Here is a 27,500-nt window from a genome sequence, read left to right on the forward strand (position 1 = left end):
AGATTTCAGAGGTAGTCAATAGTACATAAAACTGCTGAAAGGGTTAAAGGTTCTCGTCCAAAGAGAGACACTTACTGGGAATCCCGGACACCAGTTTGAGAGGTCGCAGTACTCGGACAGCCCGCAGTGTCCTCAGGTCGAGCTGAGTCCCCACCGACGACAAAATACTGTCGAGAGAACAAGACAATGATTAAATTCTCTTTTTGTTGTTATTATAACAACAAAAAATCGTACCGCACAGATGCAATCTTACTGCTTGCCTTATGAACCACTTTTATTTGAACATTTTCGTTCATTAAAAACCTCTAAAGGCTTAGTGGCCACATGCGTGGACAGCACCTTTTAGCTCTTATTTCCACAAAATTGTGTACACTACTGAATTGGGGTCGTATGGCCGCTTATGTGGACACTTATACTGCCATCTGGTGGTGTCAGAAGAGTATAAAATACAATGGAATTTGGAAAAAAATAAGTGTAAAAATAAGAATTAGCATGTCACTAAACATGAAGTACACGTTTGTGTACTTATGGACTAAGTACATCAAAACAAAAAATAATGATCCTTAGTTTTTATTGTAATTAGGGTCCAATAAGCCCAAATAGCAAAGAGTGAAGTGAAGTGAATTATATTTATATAGCGCTTTTCTCTAGTGACTCAAAGCGCTTTACATAGTAAAAACCAATATCTAAGTCAGTGTTTTTCCACCTTTTTTGAGCCAAGGCACATTTTTTGCGTTGAAAAAATCCAGAGGCACACCACCAGCAGAAATCATTAAAAAATTAAACTCAGTTGACAGTAAAAAGTCGTTGTCGCAATTGTTGGATATGACTTTAAACCATAACCAACCATACATCACTTTAGCTCTTGTCTCAAAGTAGGTGTACTGTAATCACCTGTCACATCACGCCCTGACTTATTTGGAGTGGTTTGCTGTTTTCCTGTGTGTAGTGTTTTAGTTCTTGTCTTGCACTCCTATTTTGGTGGCTTTTTCTCTTTTTTTTGGCATTTTCCTGTAGCAGTTTCCTGTCTTCCTGTGAGCGATATTTCTCGCATCTACTTTGTTTTCGCAATCAAGAATATTTGATTATTTTTAATCTTCTTTGTGGGGACATTGTTGATTGTCATATCATGTTCGGATGAACATTGTGGACGCAGTCTTTGCTCCACAGTAAGTCTTTGCTGTCGTCCTGCATTCTGTTTTCGTTTAAAACTGAACCGGTTACAAAGTAGTTTCGTTCTGCATGGCCACCCCTAAACTCCAATGCCTTTTCTTAGGGGCACTCACCTTTTGTTTATTTTTGGTTTAACCATTAGACACCTTTTTACCTGCACCCTGCCTCCCGCTGTTTCCGACACTTACAAAGCAATTAACTATACCGGCTGCTACCAACTGATATGGAAGAGTATTACACGGTTACTAGACAGCACCGACACTCAACAACAACACAATTTGCAGACTATAATTATTGGTGTGCAAAAAATATTTTTAACCCAAATAGGTGAAATTACATAATCTCCCACGGAGAAATAAAAAAAAGCATGTAAACAAACAGCTTGGGCCTTAAGAGGTTAAACACGCAAAAAACAACCCATTATTATTATTGTTTTACCATCTTAGGGGTTAAACTTTTTTTTTTTTTAACTTGCTAAATCTTGCAAGCATCCTGGAGGAAAATGACATATTTTATTTTATTAGGTTATTGGACCGGATGCGACCAGGGGTTATTTTCCAAGGGTGACATGGCTGGCCGGAAGAGGCAGCGGCACCCTTCAAAATAAAACAAGACACACACAAAAAAACAAAGCAAACGCCAGCAATTTGATGAATAAAATGAAGTCATTTTAAAGTAACAATTAACGGTGTCTGTCCGATATCAGCAGAAAATATGCATGTTAGCATGTGTGATATCATGTGTGATATCGACGGCGTTAATAATAGCGTGATGTAACGTGGCACGCTACTTTTGACGTGGTTTTATTTACGGCAACAACAAGAACGCGTCATTCGTGCAGCAAGTTTAACGCAGGAAATATGTTTTTACTCGTAAAAAGCAACAAGCAGTATCGCACTAAAATGAACCTGATATCGAACAGGAAAAGGCAACGTCATAGGCACATGTACACGATGGAACATTGTACCACAAATCAATGATTGAACAGACGAACTTGCCTTCCAAACAACACCAGCCATTGAAGCGCGTTCAATCTATTAAGCCGAGGGAACACAAATGCGGTGAATAAATTCAAAAGAGCTGGCGTCAGAGCCGAAACACTGTCGATGCTAACAGCTAAAGCTAACAAACGTAGCGCCGTTGAAACCCTCGATGACGTCACACGTCGCTTGGCAACAGGCCCCGCCTTTTAAAAGTACAGACACACGCACGCTGCGCCCTATATGAAGCGTCTTTCAACTACAAATGACAAATATTTTAAGGTATTCTTTTTAAATAACCTATTAATTACTTTACCATTTATTTAAGAGTAATTCCATAATAATTCAATTACTTTTTTGGTAAAGTAACGCGTAACTGTAATTAAATACTTTTAAAAAAGTAATTATCAGAACACCATCAAACACAGTGTTACTTAGACTTAGACTGAGACAAACTTTATTGATCCACAAGGGAAATTGTTCCACACAGTACCTCAGCTACAAAGGACGCACAGGGTAAGGATGGAAAGGACAATGCAGGTATAAAGTAGACTAAAAATGTACCATAGTAGCAATATAAAATAACATATATGTAATATTTACACATTATATATACAGTATATAATATATACTAATATATTATACCATTATATTATGTATACTGTTTTGTGTGTGTGTGTGTGTGTGTGTGTGTGTGTGTGTGTGTGTGTGTGTGTGTGTGTGTGTGTGTGTGTGTGTGTGTGTTCTTGTATTTCTACATCAACAAGGAAAAATTGCCTTCCATATGAGGAGGTGTGAACAAGTTAGGACATAAATCAACCATTGCATCTAATAGAGAATGTCTCATTTGAACCCCCTGGTGGTGAAATCTATCAAAATGAGGGTGGTCCCAAAAATGAGGGATTTTTCAAATTGATTGTGTGTCGTTTTAAAAGTGCCTCCCCTCTGGTCAACATATGAAATAACAAGTGTGTGTAAAAAAATTGACGTGCTCCCCCCTCTGGCCAAAATATGTAATAACAAGTGTGTGTAAGAAATTGAAATGCGCCCCCTTTGGCCAAAATTAATTAAAAAATAAAATAAGTATGTATACAGAGACATACTGTGATAACTTAAAGTAAATAATGACGGGCAAAAACCAATTACAAACAAAAAATTAAAAAAATTAACTAAAAGCTTACCTTTTTTATATTTGCATAGTATGTATATATTATTAATGTTGTAAATACAAATCTTTATATATCTGGAAAAGGTGGTCCTAAAGAGGTAGGAATTTTTCAGAGGTCTCAAGAAGGTAACAAATACAAAAATGTGTGTGTGTGTGTGTGTGTGTGTGTGTGTGTGTGTGTGTGTGTTGTTGTTGTATTTATAACCTTCTTGAGACATCAACAAGGAAAAGTAGCTTCCATGTGAGGAGATGTGAACAAGTTAGGACATAAATCATGGTCCCAATATGGAAAACCATTGCATCTAATAGAGAATGTCTCATTTGCTCCCTGGTGGTGAAATCTATCAAAATGAGGGTGGTCCCAAAAAGGAGGGATTTTTCAAAATGACTGTGTGTCGGTTTTAAAAGTGCTCCCCCTCTGACCAACATATGAAATAACAAGTGTGTGTAAGAAATTGAAATGCGCCAAAATTAACTAAAAAAAAAAAATATATATATATGTATATAGAGACAAACTGTGATAACTTGAAGTAAATAATGATGGTCAAAAACCAATTACAAACAAAAAATGAACTAAAAGCTTACCTTTTTTATATTTGCAAAATATGTATATATTATTAATGTTGTAAATACACATCTTTATATATCTAGAAAGGGTGGTCCTAAAGAGGTAGGCATTTCTCACAGGTCTGTGTGTGTTCTTGTATTTCTAACCTTCTTGAGACATCAACAAGGAAAAGTAGCTTCCATATGAGGAGGTGTGAACAAGTTAAGACATAAATCATGGTCCCAATAACATTGCATCTAATAGAGAATGTCTCATTTGCTCCCTGGTGGTGAAATCTATCAAAATGAAGGTGGTCCCAAAAAGGATGGATTTTTCAAATTGACTGTGGGTCAGTTTTAAAAGTGCTCCCCCTCTGGTCAACATATGAAATAACAAGTGTGTGTAAGAAATTGAAATGCGCCCCCTTTGGCCAAAATTAACTAAAAAAATAAAAAATAAATATGTATATAGAGACAAATTGTGATAACTTGAAGTAAATAATGATGGTCAAAAACCAATTACAAACAAAAAAGCTTACCTTTTTTATATTTGCATAGTATGTATATATTATTAATGTTGTAAATACACATCTTTATATATCTAGAAAGGGTGGTCCTAAAGAGGTAGGCAGTTCTCAGAGGTCTGTGTGTGTTCTTGTATTTCTAACCTTCTTGAGACATCAACAAGGAAAATTAGCTTCCATATGAGGAGGTGTGAACAAGTTAGGACATAAATCATGGTCCCAATAACATTGCATCTAATAGAGAATGTCTCATTTGCTCCCTGGTGGTGAAATCTATCAAAATGAAGGTGGTCCCAAAAAGGATGGATTTTTCAAATTGACTGTGGGTCGGTTTTAAAAGTGCTCCCCCTCTGGCCAACATATGAAATAACAAGTGTGTGTAAGAAATTGAAATGCGCCCCCTTTGGCCAAAATTAACTAAAAAAATAAATAAATAAATATGTATATAGAGACAAACTGTGATAACTTGAAGTAAATAATGATGGTCAAAAACCAGTTACAAACAAAAAATTTAAAAAATTAACTAAAAGCTTACCTTTTTATATTTGCATAATATGTATATATTATTAATGTTGTAAATACACATCTTTATATATCTAGAAAGGGTCATCCTAAAGAAGTAGGCATTTCTCAGAGGTCTGTGTGTGTTCTTGTATTTCTAACCTTCTTGAGACATCAACAAGGAAAAGTAGCTTCCATATGAGGAGGTGTGAACAAGTTAGGACATAAATCATGGTCCCAATAACATTGCATCTAATAGAGAATGTCTCATTTGCTCCCTGGTGGTGAAATCTATCAAAATGAAGGTGGTCCCAAAAAGGATGGATTTTTCAAATTGACTGTGGGTCAGTTTTAAAAGTGCTCCCCCTCTGGCCAACATATGAAATAACAAGTGTGTGTAAGAAATTGAAATGCGCCCCCTTTGGCCAAAATTAACTAAAAAAATTAAAAATAAATATGTATATAGAGACAAACTGTGATAACTTGAAGTAAATAATGATGGTCAAAAACCAATTACAAACAAAAAAGCTTACCTTTTTTATATTTGCATACTATGTATATATTATTAATGTTGTAAATACACATCTTTATATATCTAGAAAGGGTGGTCCTAAAGAGGTAGGCAGTTCTCAGAGGTCTGTGTGTGTTCTTGTATTTCTAACCTTCTTGAGACATCAACAAGGAAAAGTAGCTTCCATATGAGGAGGTGTGAACAAGTTAGGACATAAATCATGGTCCCAATAACATTGCATCTAATAGAGAATGTCTCATTTGCTCCCTGGTGGTGAAATCTATCAAAATGAAGGTGGTCCCAAAAAGGAAGGATTTTTCAAATTGACTGTGTGTCGGTTTTAAAAGTGCTCCCCCTCTGGCCAACATATGAAATAACAAGTGTGTGTAAGAAATTGAAATGCGCCCCCTTTGGGCAAAATTGATTTAAAAAAAAAAAATATATATATTATTATTATTTATTATTATGTATATAGAGACAAACTGTGATAACTTGAAGTAAATAATGATGGTCAAAAACCAATTACAAACAAAAAAATAAAAAAAATAACTAAAAGCTTACCTTTTTTATATTTGCACAGTATGTATATATTATTAATGTTGTAAATACAAATCTTTATATATCTAGAAAAGGTGGTCCTTTTTATAGGCATTTTTCAGAGGTCTCAAGAAGGTAACAAATACAAAAATGTGTGTGTGTGTGTGTGTGTGTGTGTGTGTGTGTGTGTGTGTGTGTGTGTGTGTGTGTGTGTGTGTGTGTGTGTGTGTGTGTGTGTGTGTGTGTGTGTGTGTGTGTTGTTGTATTTATAACCTTCTTGAGACATCAACAAGGAAAAGTAGCTTCCATGTGAGGAGGTGTGAACAAGTTAGGACATAAATCATGGTCCCAATATGGAAAACCATTGCATCTAATAGAGAATGTCTCATTTGCTCCCTGGTGGTGAAATCTATCAAAATGAGGGTGGTCCCAAATTGACTGTGTGTCGGTTTTAAAAGTGCTCCCCCTCTGGCCAACATATGTGTGTAAGAAATTGAAATGCGCCCCTTTGGCCAAAATTAACTAAAAAAAAAAAATATATATATATATATATATATATATATATATATATATATATATATATATATATATATATATATATATATATATATATATATATATATATATAAAGAGAGAGAGAGAGAGAGAGAGAGAGAGACAAACTGTGATAACTTGAAGTAAATAATGACGGGCAAAAACCAATTACAAACAAAAAATTAAAAAAATTAACTAAAAGCTTACCTTTTTTATATTTGCATAATTTGTATATATTATTAATGTTGTAAATACAAATATTTATATATCTAGAAAGGGTGGTCCTAAAGAGGTAGGAATTTTTCGGAGGTCTCAAGAAGGTAACAAATACAAAAATGTGTGTGTGTGTGTGTGTGTGTGTGTGTGTGTGTGTGTGTGTGTGTGTGTGTGTGTGTGTGTGTGTGTGTGTGTGTGAGTGTGTGTGTGTGTATGTAATTTGTGTGTGCGTGTGTGTTGTTGTATTTATAACCTTCTTGAGACATCAACAAGGAAAAGTAGCTTCCATGTGAGGAGGTGTGAACAAGTTAGGACATAAATCATGGTCCCAATACGGAAAACCATTACAACTAATAGAGAATGTCTCATTTGCACACCTGGTGGTGAAATCTATCAAAATGAGGGTGGTCCCAAAAAGGACGGATTTTTCAAATTGACTGTGTGTCGGTTTTAAAAGTGCTCCCCCTCTGGCCAACATATGAAATAACAAGTGTGTGTAAGAAATTGAAATGCACCCCCTTTGGCCAAAATTAACTAAAAAAAAATATATATATATATGTATATAGAGACAAACTGTGATAACTTGAAGTAAATAATGACGGGCAAAAACCAATTACAAACAAAAAATTTAAAAAAATAACTAAAAGCTTACATTTTTTTATATTTGCATAGTATGTATATATTATTAATGTTGTAAATACACATCTTTATATATCTAGAAAGGGTGGTCCTAAAGAGGCAGGCATTTCTCAGAGGTCTCAAGAAGGTAACAAATACAAAAATGTGTGTGTGTGTGTGTGTGTGTGTGTGTGTGTGTGTGTGTGTGTGTGTGTGTGTGTGTGTGTGTGTGTGTGTGTGTGTGTATGTAATTTGTGTGTGCGTGTGTGTTGTTGTATTTCTAACCTTCTTGAGACATCAACAAGGAAAAGTAGCTTCCATATGAGGAGATGTGAACAAGTTAGGACATAATCATGGTCCCAATACGGAAAACCATTGCATCTAATAGAGAATGTCTCATTTGCTCCCTGGTGGTAAAATCTATCAAAATGAGGGTGGTCCCAAAAAGGATGGATTTTTCAAATTGACTGTGCGTCACTTTTAAAAGTGCTCCCCCTCTGGCCAACATATGAAATAACAAGTGTGTGTAAGAAATTGAAATGCGCCCCCTATGGCCAAAATCAAAAAAAATAAAATAAAAATAAATATGTATATAGAGACAAACTGTGATAACTTGAAGTAAATAATAATGGTCAAAAAACAATTACACACAAAAAATAAAGAAAATTAACTAAAAGCTTACAGTGTTTATATTTGCATAGTATGTATATATTATTAATGTTGTAAATACACATCTTTATATATGTAGAAAAAGTGGTCCTAAAGAGGTAGGCATTTCTCAGAGGTCTGTGTGTGTTCTTGTATTTCTAACCTTCTTGAGACATCAACAAGGAAAAGTAGCTTCCATATGAGGAGGTGTGAACCAGTTAGGACATAAATCATGGTCCCAATATGGAAAACCATTGCATCTAATAGAGAATGTCTCATTTGCTCCCTGGTGGTGAAATCTATCACAATGAGGGTGGTCCCAAAAAGGACGGATTTTTCAAATTGACTGTGTGTCGGTTTTAAAAGTGCTCCCCCTCTGGTCAACATATGAAATAACAAGTGTGTGAAAGAAATTGAAATGCTCTCCCGTTGGCCAAAATTAATTAAAAAATAAAATAAATATGTATACAGAGACATACTGTGATAACTTGAAATAAATAATGACGGTCAAAAACCAATTACAAACAAAAAATTAAAAATTAAAAAAATTAACGAAAAGCTTACCTTTTTTATATTTGAATAGTATGTATATATTATTAATGTTGTATATATCTAGAAAGGGTGGTCCTGAAGAGGTAGGCATTTTTGGGAGGTCTCAAGAAGGTAAGAAATACAAGAATGTGTGTGTGTGTGTGTGTGTGTGTGTGTGTGTGTGTGTGTGTGTGTGTGTGTGTGTGTGTGTGTGCGTGCGTGTGTGTGTGTGTGTGTGTGTGTGTGTGTGTGTGTGTGTGTGTGTGTGCCCAAAAATAATAAATAAACTTGTTACATAAGTAACAAGTTACATAAGTAACTTGTTACATAAGTATATGTAACAAGTTTTTAATGTTTTTAATGAATACCTAGAGCTACGACGCTGCAGTATTTTACTGTTGGTCATTATGGCGGTACTCGGAGTGTTTCCTGAGGTGGTCGCCGGTGAAAAAAGTTTGAGAACCTCTGGGTTATAGGTTAAAAAAATGAAGTCATTAAGAATACGGTGAATAGGAATCGTGATTTCGGATGTGAATCGATTCTTTTGTGCGTCCCTCATTGTAGAGAAAGAGTCGGAATATTCAAATCAACTCATATTCTTTCATCTTTTTCCTCCACATGCGCCGCCCCTCCCCCAGGCCGGTTGCTAATTCCAGTAAGAGGTCGTTTATTAACGGACCCGATACCGGCAGCCAAGCCCCTCATTCCCTCGATGGCTTTTTAACTGCCTCGGCGAAAGGCCGCGCCGCCGCCGACCGGAAAAACACCGGACCTCAGCGAAAACGGGCCGACAGCCGGCGGCTTCAGTCAGGAGACGCCGTCGTCCCCCCCCCCCCCCCCCCCAACTTCCCCCCACCCCACCCCTCCTCGTCCTCCTTCACGCCTCAGAGTCGGGGCGCCAAGGTAGATATTTCATCCATTTCCCGCGTCTCTCTGATCTTCCTGCTGGCGTTTTGGCGAGTCCGAGCGGAGCGTCGAGGCTTCGCCCGAGCGAGACGTTCAAACGCTCAGGGATGCGGTCGCCCTTGGCAACGCAGGAGCCTGCCCGCAGTGCGGCGGGCCGACCGGCAGGGGGGCTGACGGGGGGCTTTTCAGGAGGGCGCATTTCAAGAAGGGATTTATTTATTATATTCATTTGTTTTTCCGCTCAAAGTGACGCACTAACGCAACAACGACCCAATTATATAAGAATATAAAACAATATATGTTCTCTAAATCAGGAGTGTCCAAACCACGTCCAAAGAGCCAAGTGCGGCCCACTGAGCAATTCAGGTCAATGACCTTTAATAATGCTGTGAAGTAATGTATTTGCTCATAAGACTCCATGCAAACAACCTTCCCTAGTCATGGTGCAATTTTTATTTATTTAAATCCAACCAACAGACATAGTCACACATTACACAATCTGCTCACTATACTTTGTGGACATGTGCGATACAAGCAGTCCTGCAGACTGTTTACTTGTATGTGATATCATGTGCAATACAAGCAGTCCTTCAGCGATACAAGCAGTCCTGCAGAGTGTTTACTTGTGTGTGATACAAGCAGTCCTTCAGCGCGTGTACTTGTGTGTGATATTATGTGCGATACAAGCAGTGCTGCACCGTGTTTATTTGTGTGTGATATCATGTGCGATACAAGCAGTCCTACAGCGTGTTTACTTGTGTGTGATATAATGTCCAATTCAAGCAGTCCTGCAGTGTGTTTACTTGTGTGTGACATTATGTGCGATATAAGCAGTCCAGCAGCGTGTTTACTTGTGTGTGACATTATGTGCGATATAAGCAGTCCAGCAGCGTGTTTACTTGTGTGTGATATTATGTGCGATTTAAGCAGTCCTGCAGCGCGTTTATTTGTGTGTGATATCATGCCCGATTCAAGCGGTCTTGCAGCGTGTTTACTTGTGTGTGATATCATGTGCGATACAAGCAGGCTACAGTGCGTGTACTTGTGTGTGATATTATGTGCGATATAAGCAGTCCTGCAGCGTGTTTACTTGTGTGTGATATCGTGTGCGATACAAGCAGTCCTTCAGCGCGTGTACTTGTGTGTGATATTATGTGCAATACAAGCAGCCCTACAGCACGTGTACTTGTGTGTGATATCATGTGCAATACAAGCAGTCCTGCACCGTGTTTACTTGTGTGTGATATTATGTGTAATACAAGCAATCCTGCAGAGTGTTTCCTTGTGTGTGATATCATGTGCCATACGAGCAGTCCTGCAGCGTGATTACTTGTGTGTGATATCACGTGCGATACAAGCAGTCCTGCAGCGTGATTACTTGTGTGTGATATCACGTGCGATACAAGCAGTCCTGCACCGTGTTTACTTGTGTGTGATATCATGTGCGATACAAGCAGTCTTTCAGTGTGTGTACTTGTGTGTGATATTATGTGCGATAGAAGCAGTCCTGCACCGTGTTTATTTGTGTGTGATATCATGTGCAATACAAGCGGTCCTGGAGCATGTTTACTTGTGTGTGGTGTCATGTGCGATACAAGCAGTCCTGCAGCATGTTCACTTGTGTGTGATATCATGTGCCATAAAAGCAGTCCTGCAGCGTGTTTACTTGTGTGTGATATCATGTGCGATATAAGCAGCCCTGCAGCGTGTTTACTTGTGTGTGTGATATCACTTGCGATACAAGCAGTCCTGCAAAAGCTGGACAGCCAGTTAACATCTAGATTTCCTCCAATAAGCACACAATGTCTTCCATTTTACTAAAGTCATTTACAGAAGGTAAACATGCCAGGCTGTAGGTTGCAAGCAGCTACACAACAGCTAAGCCCACAATAGCACACAAGCTAGACATACGTAATAATCATTGAACAATACTACAGTGTAAAACAGCACATTTGTCAATATAAACAAGTACATATTATTTGCACACACAAAGTCTCCAAGGCATATTAGAAAGTATCCAGTAACAAACGTGTCCGCATCAACCAACTTACTCCCTCATGAGCATACTTTAACGGATTACCGTGGCCACAAGGTGTCGCCAAAAAGGCCTACTTCAACTTAAAAACAGCATAATTCCATTGCAGACGGTTAATAATAAATATGTTAGTGTTTTTCATACCTGTTATTGTTCTCTGTTTGACTCATTTCATTTGATCAAACTTTTTCTAACATTCCACACTCCTAAATGATTAAAGTTTGTATGATTCATGCTGATATTGTATCATATATATATATATATATATATATATATATATATATATATATATATATATATATATATATATATATATATATATATATATATATATATATTGTATGACTATTTCATAGTCATATTTGAAAACAGCTCGTGTTTTTCCATTTGTTCTCTTTCTGTTTGTCTGCAAGTAAACTGTGTGTGTTAACCTTGAAGCTTTGGAATGTTAGAAAGAGCGATAATGGGCATTTGTTTTGGCTAGAGAGACATGACTGCCAGGGACTTAAGAGGGGAGAGGGTTTGGTCAAGGGGGGCAGACCATCTTAGCGGCGCAATTGAATGTTCTATGGTGGACTGGTCTCAATGTATATCTGCAAAGCTTTGCAAATATATTACAAAATACCTATTCTGTCTCTGGTGGTTTTTCAACTCAGCTTTAAGTGTCGGAAAGAGCTTGGGAGCTTGTGACTTGAATTCCCTGGGAGGAACAACTGGTCCAAAACGCAACAATATATATATATATATATATATATATATATATTTGTCTGTATCGACAATACTGAAGGCTCTGATATCGGTATGGCATCACACGTGAAAAAGTTGTATAATAGATTTTATTTGTAAAAAGCACTTTACATTAAGCAAACAACCCTAAAGTGCGACAGTGTATTAAAAAAATAAAAAATAAAAAGATAATACAAATAAATGAAAATAAAAACTAGAACAGCCTAATACAGGCCTGGGCAATTATTTTGTGTCTGGGGGCCGGTATATCTGATTTTTAGGAACACTAATACAAAACCTCACTGATTGAATGCTAAAAACGTTATGACAGACCGCTTTAAAAAAACAGAATGGAATTTAAAAAATGTTTTACTGAATGAGACACTCAGAATGTACACTATAATAAAGAATGTGGGATTTACAATATTAACTATGTAGGATAAAACACTGAATATTGACAACATATGAACGTCACACCCCTCGCCATCGACATATTTTACAATCAAGCGAAACGCAACAAACACAGCGAAAAATAAACGCAAAGGGTAAAAAAAAAAAACTACACAAGAAAGAATGTGGGATTTACAATATTAACTATGTAGGATAAAACACTGAATATTGACAACATATGAACGTCACACCCCCTCTCCATCCACATATTTTAAAATCAAGCGAAAAGCAACAAAAATGCAACAAACACAGTGAAAAATGAACGCAAAGGGTAAAAAAAAAAAAAACCCCACCAACAATCTGATATATGTGATATATCATTAAGATTTAGAATGTGGGAGCCACATTTCAGGCTCTGGAAACACTCTGTGGAAACGCTGCTTGGTGCCTCGTCTGAGATGCTGTGACTTAGATTACCAAAGTAACTAATTAGATGACCATAGTAACTAGTACAGGGGTCGGCAACCCGCGGCTCTAGAGCCGCATGCGGCTCTTTAGCGCCGCCCTAGTGGCTCTCTGGAGCTTTTTCAAAAATGTATGAAAAATGGAAAAAGTTGAGGGGAAAAAAATATATTTTTTGTTTTAATATGGTTTCTGTAGGAGGACAAACATGACACAAACCTCCCTAATTGTTATAAAGCACACTGTTTATATTAAACATGCTTCACTGATTCGAGTATTGGCGAGCGCCGTTTTGTCCTACTAATTTTGGCAGTCCTTGAACTCACCTTAGTTTGTTTACATGTATATCTTTCTGCGACTTTCTAGGATGTGTTTTATGCCACTTCTTTTTCTGTCTCATGTTGTCCACCAAACTTTTAACGTTGTGCATGAATCCACAAAGGTGAGTTTTGTTGATGTTATTTTGTTTTATTGTGTGGAGTGCTAATCAGGCATATTTGGTCACTGCATGACTGTGAGCTAATCGATGCTAACATGCTATTTAGGCTAGCTATATGTACACATTGCATAATTATGCTTCATTTGTAGCTATATTTGAGCTCATTTAGTTTCCTTTAAGTCATATTAATTCAATTTATATCTCATGACACACTATCTGTATGTAATATGGCTTTTAATTTTTTGCGGCTCCAGACAGATTTGTTTTTGTATTTTTGGTCCAATATGGCTCCTTCAACATTTTGGGTTGCCGACCCCTGAATTAGTATATCATGGAAAAGTCAACTATTGAAAGACTTAGTATAGTTGAAGACTTACGGTCATTAGAAAACATCACTGCACATCATAATGGCAGCTACACTTTCCATCTTAAAGATCTAAAACAACTATTTGGAAATGTCCGGCGGGCCAGATTGAAAAGCTTAACGGACCACTTGCGGCCCCCGGGCCCTAATTTGCCCGGGTCTGGCCTAATAGCTAGAACTAGTATAACTATATCTAAAAAAAAAAAAGAAAAAAAAAAAGGCTTTTTTAAAAATAAGGGTTTTTAAGCCTTTTTTAAAAGCATCCACAGTCTGTGGTGCCCTCAAGTGGTCAGGGAGAGCGTTCCACAGGCTGGGCGTGGCGGAGCAGAAAGCCCGGTCTCCCATTGTTCGTAGCTTTGTCCTCGGAGGTTGGATGAGGTTAGCCTGTCCGGAGTCGAGGTGTCGTGTGGAGGATTTGGGGGTGAGTAGTTCTTTGAGGTAGATAGGGGCATTTCCATGGAGTGGAACAGGAAGCCAGTGAAGGGATTGGAGAATTGGTGTGATATGGCCGTATTTCCGCACTCTCATCACGATCCGAGCAGAACTATTCTGGATGTCTTGCAGCTTCTGGATGTTCTTGCTGGGGATCCCGACAAGAAGTGCGTTGCAGTAGTATCCCCTTTATCACAGTGCGGTTATCAATCACGGTTTTACAACGGTGGGAGTTTTACTGCAGCTCATCAATAATACTCTCGCCCCCTGCTGGTCATTGGCGAGAACAGCGGTCTCCACAAGTCTAATAGATAAAAGGACACAGGTGGGAAGTCCCATGCGGGAGAGTGTTGGCATGTCCTCCGAGACCGAGAGCGAGCCGACTCGAAGAGAGTGTTAGTCCCCGGCGTCCAAAGCGTGACATTCAATCGCGGCGGCGAGAAATCGGCGGCGGCGGTTCGCGCAGGCGTTTAGTCCGTGCTGACAGAGGCCACGGCTGCTGGGAAAAACACACCTGCCGTCCTTTTCACACACAAACACCTCCGTCTGACACTGAAGACATCGGAAGACGTGACGCTCTTTGTAGCGTGTGATTCAAAAATGTCGGTCCATCAGAGAGGTGAGGGGGACCTCAATCCAGCACTGACGTCCCTCAGATGTTGAGGTCCTTAGATGGTCTTGTCCCCCGGAGACCCGAACCAACAAAGATCTCACACTGGTCCGAAAAGTAGAGATGTCCGATAATGGCTTTTTTTTGCCAATATCCGATATTCCAAGACATTGAAGCTTAGGGAAGGCTATGCAGAACGAATCTAAAACTGAACTGGCTACAAAGTAAACAAAAACAGAATGCTGGACGACAGCAAAGACTTACTGTGGAGCAGAGACGGCGTCCACAATGTACATCCGAACATGACATGACAATCAACAATGTCCCCACAAAGAAGGATGAAAACAACTGAAATATTCTTGATTGCTAAAACAAAGTAGATGCGGGAAATATCGCTCAAAAGAAGACACCTACTTTGAGACAAGAGCTATATTGATGCATGCTTGGTTATGGTTTAAAGTCATGTCCAACAGTCAACTGAGTTTTGTTTTTCAATGATTTCTGCTGGTGGTGTGACTCCAGGATTTTTTCAACGCAAAAAATGTGCCTCGGCTCAAAAAAGGTTGAAAAACACTGCTTTAGAATTACTGATCTTGTCTTGTCCAGCATCCTCGCTTGAAGAGATGGACTCATTTGTAAAAGACAAAGACTTGGACTCGTTCCTCAAAGGAGTCAAAGGGGATTTAGACCTTTAAGAGACCCAGGAAGTCATATGAGGGGCCGTTAGGGACATTATTCAGAATTGCCTCTTACATACTGAAATCTGAAATGCTCTCACATAAATAACTGAAATATTTTTCTCTCACACACACTACTGAAACACTCTTATACACACTACTGAAACACTCTTATTCAGTAGTGTGTATAAGAGTGTTTCAGTAGTGTGTATAAGTGTGTTTCAGTAGTGTGTATAAGAGTGTTTCAGTAGTGTGTGTGAGAGAAAAACATTTCAGTTGTTTATGTGAGAGCATTTCAGTAGTGTATGTAAGAGGTAATTCTGAATAATGTCCCTAACGGCCCCTCATAGAATCGGACTGGCGTTCACGGGGGCCACTTTGACGTCGACGGGTCTCTCCCCGTTCGCGCCACGTTGCCGTAGCAACCCCCACGGATCCTCTCCTCGCCGCGAGTCTCCACGGTTACCGGCCCGCTCTCATTCATAAGCGTTGCCGGGGAAACGCCGCTCGGGCTCATTGATGGAATCTCGGCGTTGCCGCAGAAACGGGGACAGGAAGCGGGTCTCCTTGCCACAGATTGTTGGCCCCACACCGCCCCACACCACGTCCCCCGCCAACCGCCCACGCAAACAAACACTCACAGTGTTTACTCGTGTGTTGCTTTGCATGTTTGTTGCCTCACTCGCACCAAAGGTAGACGACAACAATGAACACTAGGTGGTGCGCAAACTACAAAAGAAACCCAGCTACACTTTTACTACAATAATGGCACAAATACTACAGTTTAAGCCTTCATTCAAGTCCTCCTGATGTGGAATACGAATGTTCATACGCAGTGTGGAGCCGCTCCGCTAAGTTAATAATCATCACCTCCATCGCGGCAAATAAACTACTGTAAATTACGGACTATAAGCCGCTACTTTTTTCCTACGCTTTGAACCCTGCAGCTAATTTATACAGTGTGGCTAATTTCAATCAATCAAAGTTTATTTATATAGTCCTTAATCACTGTCTCAAAGGGCTGCACAAACCACAACGACATGCTCGGCTTCCCAATTTAGGGATTTTTCTTTGCTGACGGGAATTATGCAAATAGTTTAAAACAACAAAATAGCCCAAATTGGTGTGTTATGGTTTGTGCTACGGCGCCATCATTTGGACAAGTTTGTTCACTGCAGGTGCCCTTCTGTTTAGACTGAGCTTACAACCGGAAGTAGAAGTGCCGTTCGTCTTCTAATCGCCCATACATTCCGCCTTGATTCTCCATTCCTCACTCCAAACATCCATCCATCCATCCATTTTCTACCGCTTATTCCCTTTGGGGTCGCGGGGGGCGCTGGAGCCTATCTCAGCTACAATCGGGCGGAAGGCGGGGTACACCCTGAACAAGTCGCCACCTCATCGCAGGGCCAACACAGATAGACAGACAGCATTCACACTCACATCCACACACTAGGGCCAATTTAGTGTTGCCAATCAACTTATCCCCAGGTGCATGTCTTTGGAAGTGGGAGGAAGCCGGAGTACCCGGAGGGAACCCACGCAGTCACGGGGAGGACATGCAAACTCCACACAGAAAGATCCCGAGCCCGGGATTGAACCCAAGACTACTCAGGACCTTCGTATTGTGAGGCAGATGCACTAACCCCTCTGCCACCGTGAAGCCCTCACTCCAAACAATGTTTGTAAAATTTACAATACAACTAAAACAATTCGTACTTACTAAAGCGTCCCATGTGTGATGTCTGTGGGACTGTCATATTTGTACGTGCTATCGTCATGTAATTAAGCAAGTGCCGTTCGCATTAGCTAATATGCTAACACGTTTACGAGTGTTGATATCATTACCTTAAACGGCATTCTTTTTGTATCGTTTCAGTTTCACAAATTCCTCAGTAAATTCACCAAAACGTCACCGTGGAGTTATTGAGTCTGTTTAGCTGATTGGAGAGCTAGCGTCCGCAGCTAGTGGGTTCATGACCATGACTTCTGTTTTGTTTGATCATCCGTTTTACAGCCCTGTTACAGACCCCGTTTGGAAACAATTAAGGTATGTAAATAAACATTTAAAAAATATTTCTGTGTAAATAACTCATTTCACAACGTATATATATGCGGCTTATATATGGACACTTATTTTTTTTCTTCTAAAATTCAGTGGGTACTCTATAGTCCGGAAACTACGGTAGATCACTTAGTAGAGGCGCACAAAAAAACGATTCACATCCGAATCGCAATTCTTATATATATATATATATATATATATATATATATATATATATATATATATATATATATATATATATATATATATATATATATATATTTATATTTATATACATATATATATATATACATATATATATATATATATACATACATATATATATACATACATATATATATATATATATATATATATATATATATATATATATATATATATATATATATATATGTATGTATATATATATATATATACATACATATATATATATATATATATATATATATACATACATATATACATACATACATATATGTACATATACTGTATATACACACACATATATATGTATATATATATATATATATATATATATATATAAAGTCGGAGGCAGATATTTACATATATCCGAATTTAAGTGTTACCTTTTTTATTTCATAATCATATTACAAAACAGCTAGTGTTTTTCTTCCAATTGTGGTCTTTTGGTTGTCTGCAAATACTGTGTGCTAACCTTGAGTGTGGAATGTAAGAAAGAGAGATACTCCTTCCTCTTATCTATCCTTATGTCCAAGTGCGGAGGACAATGGGCATGTGTTTGGGCTGGAGGGACAAGACTGCGAGGGTGGGAGGGAGAGAGACTTGAGGGAGGAGAGGGGTTTTTCATTGGAGGGGGGCAGACCATCTTAGCTGCGCGATTGAATGTTCTATGCTGGACTGGTCTCAGTATATTTACAAAGCTTTGCAAATATATTACAAAATACCTATTCTGTCTCTGGTGGTTCTTCTACTCAGCTTTAAGTGTCGTAAAGAGCTTGGGAGCGACCTGCGACTTGAATTCCCTGGGAGGAACAACTGGTCCAAACGCAACAATGTATATATATATATATATATATATATATATATATATATATATATTTTATTTTTATTTTATTTATTTATTTTATTATTATTATTTTTTTCTTCTATAAGAATCTATTTTTAACAATTTATTTTTTGGCCATCTCCATGCGACCAGAAGGATCTTTTCTAACCTGTAACCTGTTTTGAAAAAGTTTCATTATAATTATTAAACCAAATAATACATTGTGAGAATCGGTTTGAATCAAGAATCGTATTGAATCGAGAATCGGTCCTGAATCGCAGGAATCGGAATCGGATGGAATGGTTCGGGCACCCAAAGATGCACCCCACCATTTCTTGGCATCTTAAGTATCATTGTCACTGCAGGACGAGACTAAACATGTTACACACCGAGTAGGAGCAAACTAGTCGCTAAGCTCGCCCTCTAAGCCGCGGAGTTAGTTTCTTACAAGTATCCTTCTCACTGGAGTACTGGAGGACGATGCTATACATGTTACACAACATGTAGTATCAATATACAAACCCTGTTTCCATATGAGTTGGGAAATTGTGTTAGATGCAAATATAAACGGAATACAATGATTTGCAAATCATTTTCAACCCATATTCAGTTGAATATGCTACAAAGACAACATATTTGATGTTCAAACTCATAAACTTTATTTTTTTTTGCAAATAATAATTAACTTAGAATTTCATGGCTGCGACACGTGCCAAAGTAGTTGGAAAGGGCATGTTCACCACTGTGTTACATGGCCTTTCCTTTTAACAACACTCTGTAAACGTTTGGGAACTGAGGAGACACATTTTTGAAGCTTCTCAGGTGGAATTCTTTCCCATTCTTGCTTGATGTACAGCTTAAGTTGTTCAACAGTCCGGGGGTCTCCGTTGTGCTATTTTAGGCTTCATAATGCGCCACACATTTTCAATGGGAGACAGGTCTGGACTACAGGCAGGCCAGTCTAGTACCCGCACTCTTTTACTATGAAGCCACGTTGATGTAACACGTGGCTTGGCATTGTCTTGCTGAAATAAGCAGGGGCGTCCATGGTAACGTTGCTTGGATGGCAACATATGTTGCTCCAAAACCTGTATGTACATTTCAGCATTAATGGCGCCTTCACAGATGTGTAAGTTACCCATGTCTTGGGCACTAATACACCCCCATACCATCACACATGCTGGCTTTTCAACTTTGCGCCTATAACAATCCGGATGGTTCTTTTCCTCTTTGGTCCGGAGGACACGACGTCCACAGTTTCCAAAAACAATATGAAATGTGGACTCGTCAGACCACAGAACACTTTTCCACTTTGGATCAGTCCATCTTAGATGAGCTCGGGCCCAGCGAAGCCGACGACGTTTCTGGGTGTTGTTGATAAACGGTTTTCGCCTTGCATAGGAGAGTTTTAACTTGCACTTACAGATGTAGCGACCAACTGTAGTTACTGAAAGTGGGTTTCTAAAGTGTTCCTGAGCCCATGTGGTGATATCCTTTACACACTGATGTGGCTTGTTGATGCAGTACAGCCTGAGGGATCGAAGCTGCTTACGTGCAGTGATTTCTCCAGATTCTCGGAACCTTTTGATGATATTAGGGGCCGTAGATGGTGAAATCCCTAAATTCCTTGCAATAGCTGGTTGAGAAAGGTTTTTCTTAAACTGTTCAACAATTTGCTCACGCATTTGTTGACAAAGTGGTGACCCTCGCCCCATCCTTGTTTGTGAATGACTGAGCATTTCATGGAATCTACTTTTATACCCAATCATGGCACCCACCTGTTCCCAATTTGCCTGTTCACCTGTGGGATGTTCCAAATAAGTGAGCATTCCTAAACTTTATCAGTATTTTTTGCCACCTTTCCCAACTTCTTTGGCACGTGTTGCTGGCATCAAATTCTAAAGTTAATTATTATTTGCAAAAAAAAAAAAAAAATGTTTATCAGTTTGAACCTACTCAGTGGCCTAGTGGTTAGAGTGTCCGCCCTGAGATCGGTAGGTTGTGAGTTCAAACCCCGGCCGAGTCATACCAAAGACTATAAAAATGGGACCCATTACCTCCCTGCTTGGCACTCAGCATCAAGGGTTGCAATTGGGGGTTAAATCACCACAAAATGATTCCCGGGCGCGGCCACCGCTGCTGCCCACTGCTCCCCTCACCTCCCAGGGGGTGATCAAGGGTGATGGGTCAAATGCAGAGAATAATTTCGCCACACCTAGTGTGTGTGTGACAATCATTGGTACTTTAAATTTAACTTTTTAACATCAAATATGTTGTCTTTGTAGCATATTCAACTGAATATGGGTTGAAAATGATTCGCAAATCATTGTATTCCGTTTATATTTACATCTAACACAATTTCCCAACTCATATGGAAACGGGGTTTGTATGATCGATACAATAGTATTTGTATGGATATTTTTATTTTCCCAAATTATGTATCTTTTTTCCAGGGAAAAAACAAAATGATTTAAAAAAATAAATAGTAGGTTTTGTTTTTGTGTACTATAGACTTCAAACAATTGTATGTAATAAAAAGAAAATATCACATATTGTGTTGACGTTGTCATAACGTCAGTACTCACCATACATACATTTACAGTTCATTCGATATCAGCCAATCCATGGTATCGGCAGCATAAACCCTCCTATTATCTGTGTTGGATGTTACATGCTATCTCTCTAGCATCCTGCTGACTTCTGGACAAATCGAGACAACTTCAGTTGATTACGACTGCGGGTTCAACTCGTACAAAACCTCAAATCCATCTTTTTATGCATCATACAGATTTTTTTTTGTCTCATTTCCAGCTTAAAAAAAACCTCCACCCTGTTTATTCGTGCATGTGTGCTTGGTGGAAACAACGTGGGAGTACCATGTGTCAGCACAGCGTGACATTCTGTCCCCTCACTGTCTCCCACTGAGGACCCCTCCCTAATACACACACACGCACACACACACACACACACACGTGATGTAACATGATGTAAGAAGAAATTATACTGATTATGATAACTGTGCTGTCTCAATGCAGTTGCACTTCCAAGACGTTCGATGGCAGTACTGTGCAGTCTAATTAGGAAGCGCCCTACAAAGTGTGGATACTATAAGTATTGTGCTTATTACGCACCGAATGTAACATTCATCTTAGTTGTAGTTTTTATTACCAAACCTGGTGTTAGAATAATTATGTGTAAGTTATCACACCACTTTGGTATGCTTAAAGTCCGTTCCTATAGTTATTAGCTATTGTGCTCACGCTGTACTTTCTCTATCTGTGCAAGGACAAAACTTCTTGTCTGAGGGGTGGCCTCAGCCGCAGATGTTATCTTTGTTTTAGCCCGATAACAGCCAAGGACTTCAAGGACCTCAACGAAGATAAGACGACAGCACGCAGACGAAGCAGAGACAAGGCGAAATCACAAGGCCCCCAGCACATTCCGTCACGTATTGTGCGTACTGGAGCTGCTTTGCATGATATGTGTGACCACTCCTTTCAGAGGCGGCCTGTTGACTGGGGGAACTCCTGAATAAATAGAGGGATGCGGGAGCTGTACCTTAGAGTATAGGGCGAGGCTGTGACTAAGTGTGCAGCTCCATGCGTTCTCCTCATGAGCTAAATTGAACCCTGTCTCTGCATGAATCCTTGCGTCTTGTCTAGATGTCATCAGTGTTGGAGGTGTTGAAATCGCCATGTAAAATCACTAATCCTAATAGTAGCCTGTCTATGGCAAATCCAATGTAAATTAGCATCGCGCTAGCGCATTTTGGAGGTGTGGAGCCTTACTTTACGTTGGAGCGTTTTCTACCGAGCATACTTGCTTTGTTGGTGTGGAAAATTGCAAAATTTGGTACGCATCCCTCGTCGCGAGTGTGCCCTATGAATTCTGCCTAGCAACAACTCATCAGATTTACTTTTATTTCAGGTGCGAAGCTTTCTATCAGTTTAAATTTGTCATGTTGGCAAAACATAATTTAGATTTTTTTTTTGTAATAACAGTGTTTTGAGTTTGGTACAACAAATATTTTCATTCCGCACTTTGAACGACAACAAAACATTGCCTTTGGCTCGTTTATCTAATTTCGATTTGATTTCCTTCTTAAGAACAGACGGAAATTGAAAAATTGGACAGAATGATATAAAATAAAAAAATTAAAATAATACATAAATAAATAAAATAAATAAAATAAATAAATAAAATGAAATAAATATACCTTTAAATAATTACTTATCCGTATCAATAATTAATATATATTAAAATTAAATGTGTTACTAAATGTGTCAAAAAATAATTTAATATAAAATTACATTTATTGATTGAACTATTTCACAATTGATTTATTTCATGATTTAATGAATTATTTCACTATTTAATTTTTTTTAATGTAAATTGCTCCAAATTGTTGACCAGGGAAGCGAAGGATATCCTGGTCTGATAGTGCGGAAATAACTCCGACAACGGCAATTCAATTCGACTATAAATCCTTTTAGTTTATTGCTCTGTTTTTAGTTTTATGCCGGATTTCAACAGATGAAATAAATTCAAGAAATAATAAAATAAAATACAGTGAATAAATAATTAAATCGTGGAATAATTTAATACAAAATTAAATTAGTATATTGTGAAATAAATCATTAAATTGTAAAGTAGTTAAGTCAAATATGAAACAATTATAAATAATTAAATACAAATATTTAAATAATCTAAAATAAATCAATTGTGAAATAATCAAATAATTCACGAAATAGTTTAATAAATGAACATAATTTTACATCAAATTAATTAGTGACACATTTAAAAACACAATTATTTACTTAACTCCAATTTTAAATTAAGTGATGACACATTCAGGTAATTCTTTACTACATTCTGTCCCAATTGACCTTCGTGACATCACTGCCGCCGTATCGTTCTTTGAGGCGATAAAACCGAATTTCACCTGCTCAGTGGCCTAGTGGTTAGAGCATGGGTGTCAAACTCTGGCCCGCGGGAAAATTTGGCCCGCCGTGTAATTTCACTTGGCCCTTGAGGCGATATCAAATTAACACTAAAGCTGGCCCGTCGATCCTCCCGGGAGTCCTCCAAAAGCCAGCCAGCCAGCCAACCAGCCCAACAAGTGCTGGCCCAGCCACATAACATGTGCGGCTTCTGCACGCACACACATTAGAATGCAAGGCATACTTCATCATACAGGTTACACTGAGGGTAGCCGAATAAAAAACTTTAACACTGTTAGAAATATACGCCACACTGTGAATCCACACCAAACCAGAACCCTTTGCAGCACTAACTCTTCCGGGATGCTACAAGGTGTGTGTGTGTGGGGGGGAGGTTTGGTGGTAGCGGGGGTGTATTTTGTAGCGTCCCGGAAGAGTTAGTGCTGCAAAGGATTCTGGGTATTTGTTCTGTTGTGTTTATGTTGTATTACGGTGCGGATGTTCTCCCGAAATGTGTTTGTCATTCTTGTTTGGCGTGGGTTCAGAGTGTGGCGTATATTTCTAACAGTGTTAAAGTTTTTTATACTGGCACCCTCAGTGTAACCTGTATCGCTGTTGATGAAGTATGCGTTGCATTCGCTCGTGTGTGCGTACAGAAGCCGCAAATATCTTGTGACTGGGTCTGAACGATGTTAGAATGGATGCGACGATAGCTCGTAGAGTACGTTAAAGGTGAATTTGTTCAACCTTGGCCCGCGGCTTTGTTCAGTTTTAAATTTTGGCCCACTCTGTATTTGAGTTTGACACCCCTGGGTTAGAGTGTCCGCCCTGAGATGGGTAGGTCGTGAGTTCAAACCCCGGCCGAGTCATACCAAAGACTATAAAAATGGGAGCCATTACCTCCCTGCTTGGCACTCAGCATCAAGGGTTGGAATTGGGGGTTAAATCACCAAAAATGATTCCCGGGCGCGGCCACCGCTGCTGCCCACTGCTCCCCTCACCTCCCAGGGGGGTGATCAAGGGTGATGGGTCAAATGCAGAGAATAATTTCGCCACACTGAGTGTGTGTGTGACAATCATTAGTACTTTTTAACTTTAACTCACCAACGATTTTTTTTCAGAACGTTTTTAAGGACAAACTCTGACTTAAACATGAGAGTGTAAAAAAGTCTCCATCACTCGGGGGGGTTCATGTTGGAACGTTAGGTCATCATCAAGCCCCTCCCCCATTTGTCTGACCTTCATCCCTCCCCCTCCTCGTCCCGCTGAAGCTTTCACGGGCGGAAGCACTCTGCCGCCGACCACATTCTCCACCCTTTCATTTTCTCCCTCGGCCATTATTGCTGAGCTCAGCCGAGTGCTAACGCACAGCTGATGGACACCCCCCACCCCACCCCCCCACTCCTGCCTCCCTTCCGTCCCTCTGCATCCTCACCCGGGAGAAACCACGCGGAAGCATTTGTGTCCAAAAAAAAACGTCCTGACTTTAAGCAGACATGATGGATATTTTTTTTTTTTGGCGTTCACTTTCACTTCTTCCATTACGTCAGCAGCTGTGAGCGCTTGGTAGCACAATGAGTCGCACCTCAGCCAGATATTGAGTCAAAGTGATTTTTCAAGATTCGGCGAATACTTTTTGTGGGACGCACGCCATCAGAAAGGCTTGTGACATACTTCGGCATGCTTGTTTTTCGTGTACATCCCTGCTGCAATCCTTATATGCAGAGGTGGGTAGAGTAGCCAGAAATTGTACTCAAGTAAGAGTACTGTTACTTTAGAGATTTGTTACTCAAGTAAAAGTAAGGAGTAGTCACCCAAATATTTACTTGAGTAAAAGTAAAAAGTATGTTGTGAAAAAACTACTCAAGTACTGAGTAACTGATGAGTAACATACACACACATATCATATATATATATATATATATATATATATATATATATATATATATATATATATATATATATATATATATATATATATGTGTGTTGGCCCTGCGATGAGGTGGCGACTTGTCCAGGGTGTACCCCGCCTTCCGCCCGATTGTAGCTGAGGTAGGCTCCAGCGCCCCCCGCGACCCCAAAAGGGAATAAGCGGTAGAAATATGATGGATGGATGGATATATATATATATATATATATATATATATATATATACATACATACATTGATATATACAGTATATAATTTATATTTATTTATTTTGCCGCTTTTGTTTACATGTTAAAGGTGTTTTAATGAATATACATGCATGTTTAACACATATAGATGCCTTTCTTTCATGAAGACAAGAATATAAGTTGGTGTATTACCTGATTCTGATGACTTGCATTGATTGTAATCAGACAGTAGTGATGATAACGTCCACATTTTCAAATGTCTAATACCACATGAAAGTGGTTGGTTTTTGGCATCTTATTTGTCCAGCTGCCATATTCGTTTTTATGCACTTTACAAGAAATACATTGGCGGTAAACTCCGTAGCTTGCTAGCTTGTTTGCGCTGGCTTTTGGAGACTCTTATTTTGAAAGCGCAGGCGCAATGTAGTGGCACTTTTATTGTGAAGACAGGAACTGTGCTGTCAGTCTTTAGGCTTTTGACGGGATGTACGGTTGAAATAAAAAATTGTCTTTTTTCCTTCACAGTTTTGATTGAATGATTGGAACTTTTATTAGTAGATTGCACAGTACAGTACATATTCCGTACAATTGACCACTAAATGGTAACACCCCAATACGTTTTTCAACTTGTTTAAGTCAGGTCATGTGACCCCCTGGCTCTGTTTGATTGGTCCAACGTCACCAGTGACTGCATCTGATTGGTGGAACGGAGTGAACGTCACCAGTGACTGCATTTGTTGAAACGCAGGCACTATGAAGGTCTGTCTGACAGACCAAAACAAACAAAGCGTGCATTAACAGATCGATAAAAATGAGTAGCGAGTAGCGAGCTGAATGTAGATAAAAGTAGCGGAGTAAAAGTAGCGTTTCTTCTCTATAAATATACTCAAGTAAAAGTAAGAGTATGTTGCATTAAAACTACTCTTAGAAGTACAATTTATCCCAAAAGTTACTCAAGTAGATGTAACAAAGTAAATGTAGCGCGTTACTACCCACCTCTGCTTATATGTACAACGGCGGAGTGGGTGGATGATGGTTGCATAGAAGCGCCACAACGGTCACAAAGGCGGAAGAAGGCTGCAGCAAAGATGGGGCCCCCAATTTTCTTGGTCTCCATGCCATTGGACCCTGGCCTTCTCTTTGCCAAGGACAGTGTGGTGGCTGTCTGTGCACCAGTCTCCCCACTTTAAAAGATTCCTGAAAGCAATCCCACCAACAGGAGGACAATCATACTCGTTTCGAGTGATCGCCGACGATATACAGTCGTGGTCAAAAGTTTACATACACTTGTGAAGGACACAATGTCATGGCTGTCTTGAGTTTCCAATCATTTCTACAACTCAAACCGTAGGCCATTCTAAAACCGTAATTCTAGCTTGATTTAGCCATTCCTTTACCATTTTTGACGTGGGTTTGGGGTCATTGTCCTGTTGGAACACCCAACTGCGCCCAAGACCCAACCTCCGGGGTGATGATATTAGCTTGTCCTGAAGAATTTGGAGGTAATCCTCCTTTTTTATTGTCCCATTTACTCTCTGTAAAGCACCAGTTCCATTGGCAGCAAAAGAGGCCCAGAGCATAATACTACCACCACCATGCTTGACGGTAGGCATGGTGTTCCTGGGATTAAATGCTTCACCTTTTCTCCTCCAAACACATTGCTGGGTATTGTTGCCAAACAGCTCAATTTTTGTTTCATCTGACCACAGAACTTTCCTCCACGAGGTCTTATCTTTGTCCATGTGATGTCAGATTGTTAGTATCTAAGTTATCACAAAACTTTGTGTTGAAATGAGTTCCCGGCGAGAAGACAAAAGCTGTCT

General features: G+C 39.1%; 1 protein-coding gene across 5 annotated transcripts in view; it reads right to left on the reverse strand.

Annotated features, from left to right (window-relative positions):
* The window catches only part of LOC133621855 (voltage-dependent P/Q-type calcium channel subunit alpha-1A-like), a 267,315-nt gene that overhangs the window by 172,998 nt on the left and 66,817 nt on the right, over positions 1 to 27,500 (reverse strand). For all 5 annotated transcript variants that reach the window (XM_061984254.2, XM_061984255.2, XM_061984253.1 and 2 more), the window contains one exon: positions 76 to 167. In XM_061984254.2, the coding sequence (XP_061840238.1) occupies positions 76 to 167 (92 nt within the window). The remainder of the gene's footprint in view (positions 1 to 75; positions 168 to 27,500) is intronic.

Source organism: Nerophis lumbriciformis, linkage group LG25 (assembly GCF_033978685.3).
Source record: "Nerophis lumbriciformis linkage group LG25, RoL_Nlum_v2.1, whole genome shotgun sequence".
Taxonomy (NCBI): Eukaryota; Metazoa; Chordata; class Actinopteri; order Syngnathiformes; family Syngnathidae; genus Nerophis; species Nerophis lumbriciformis.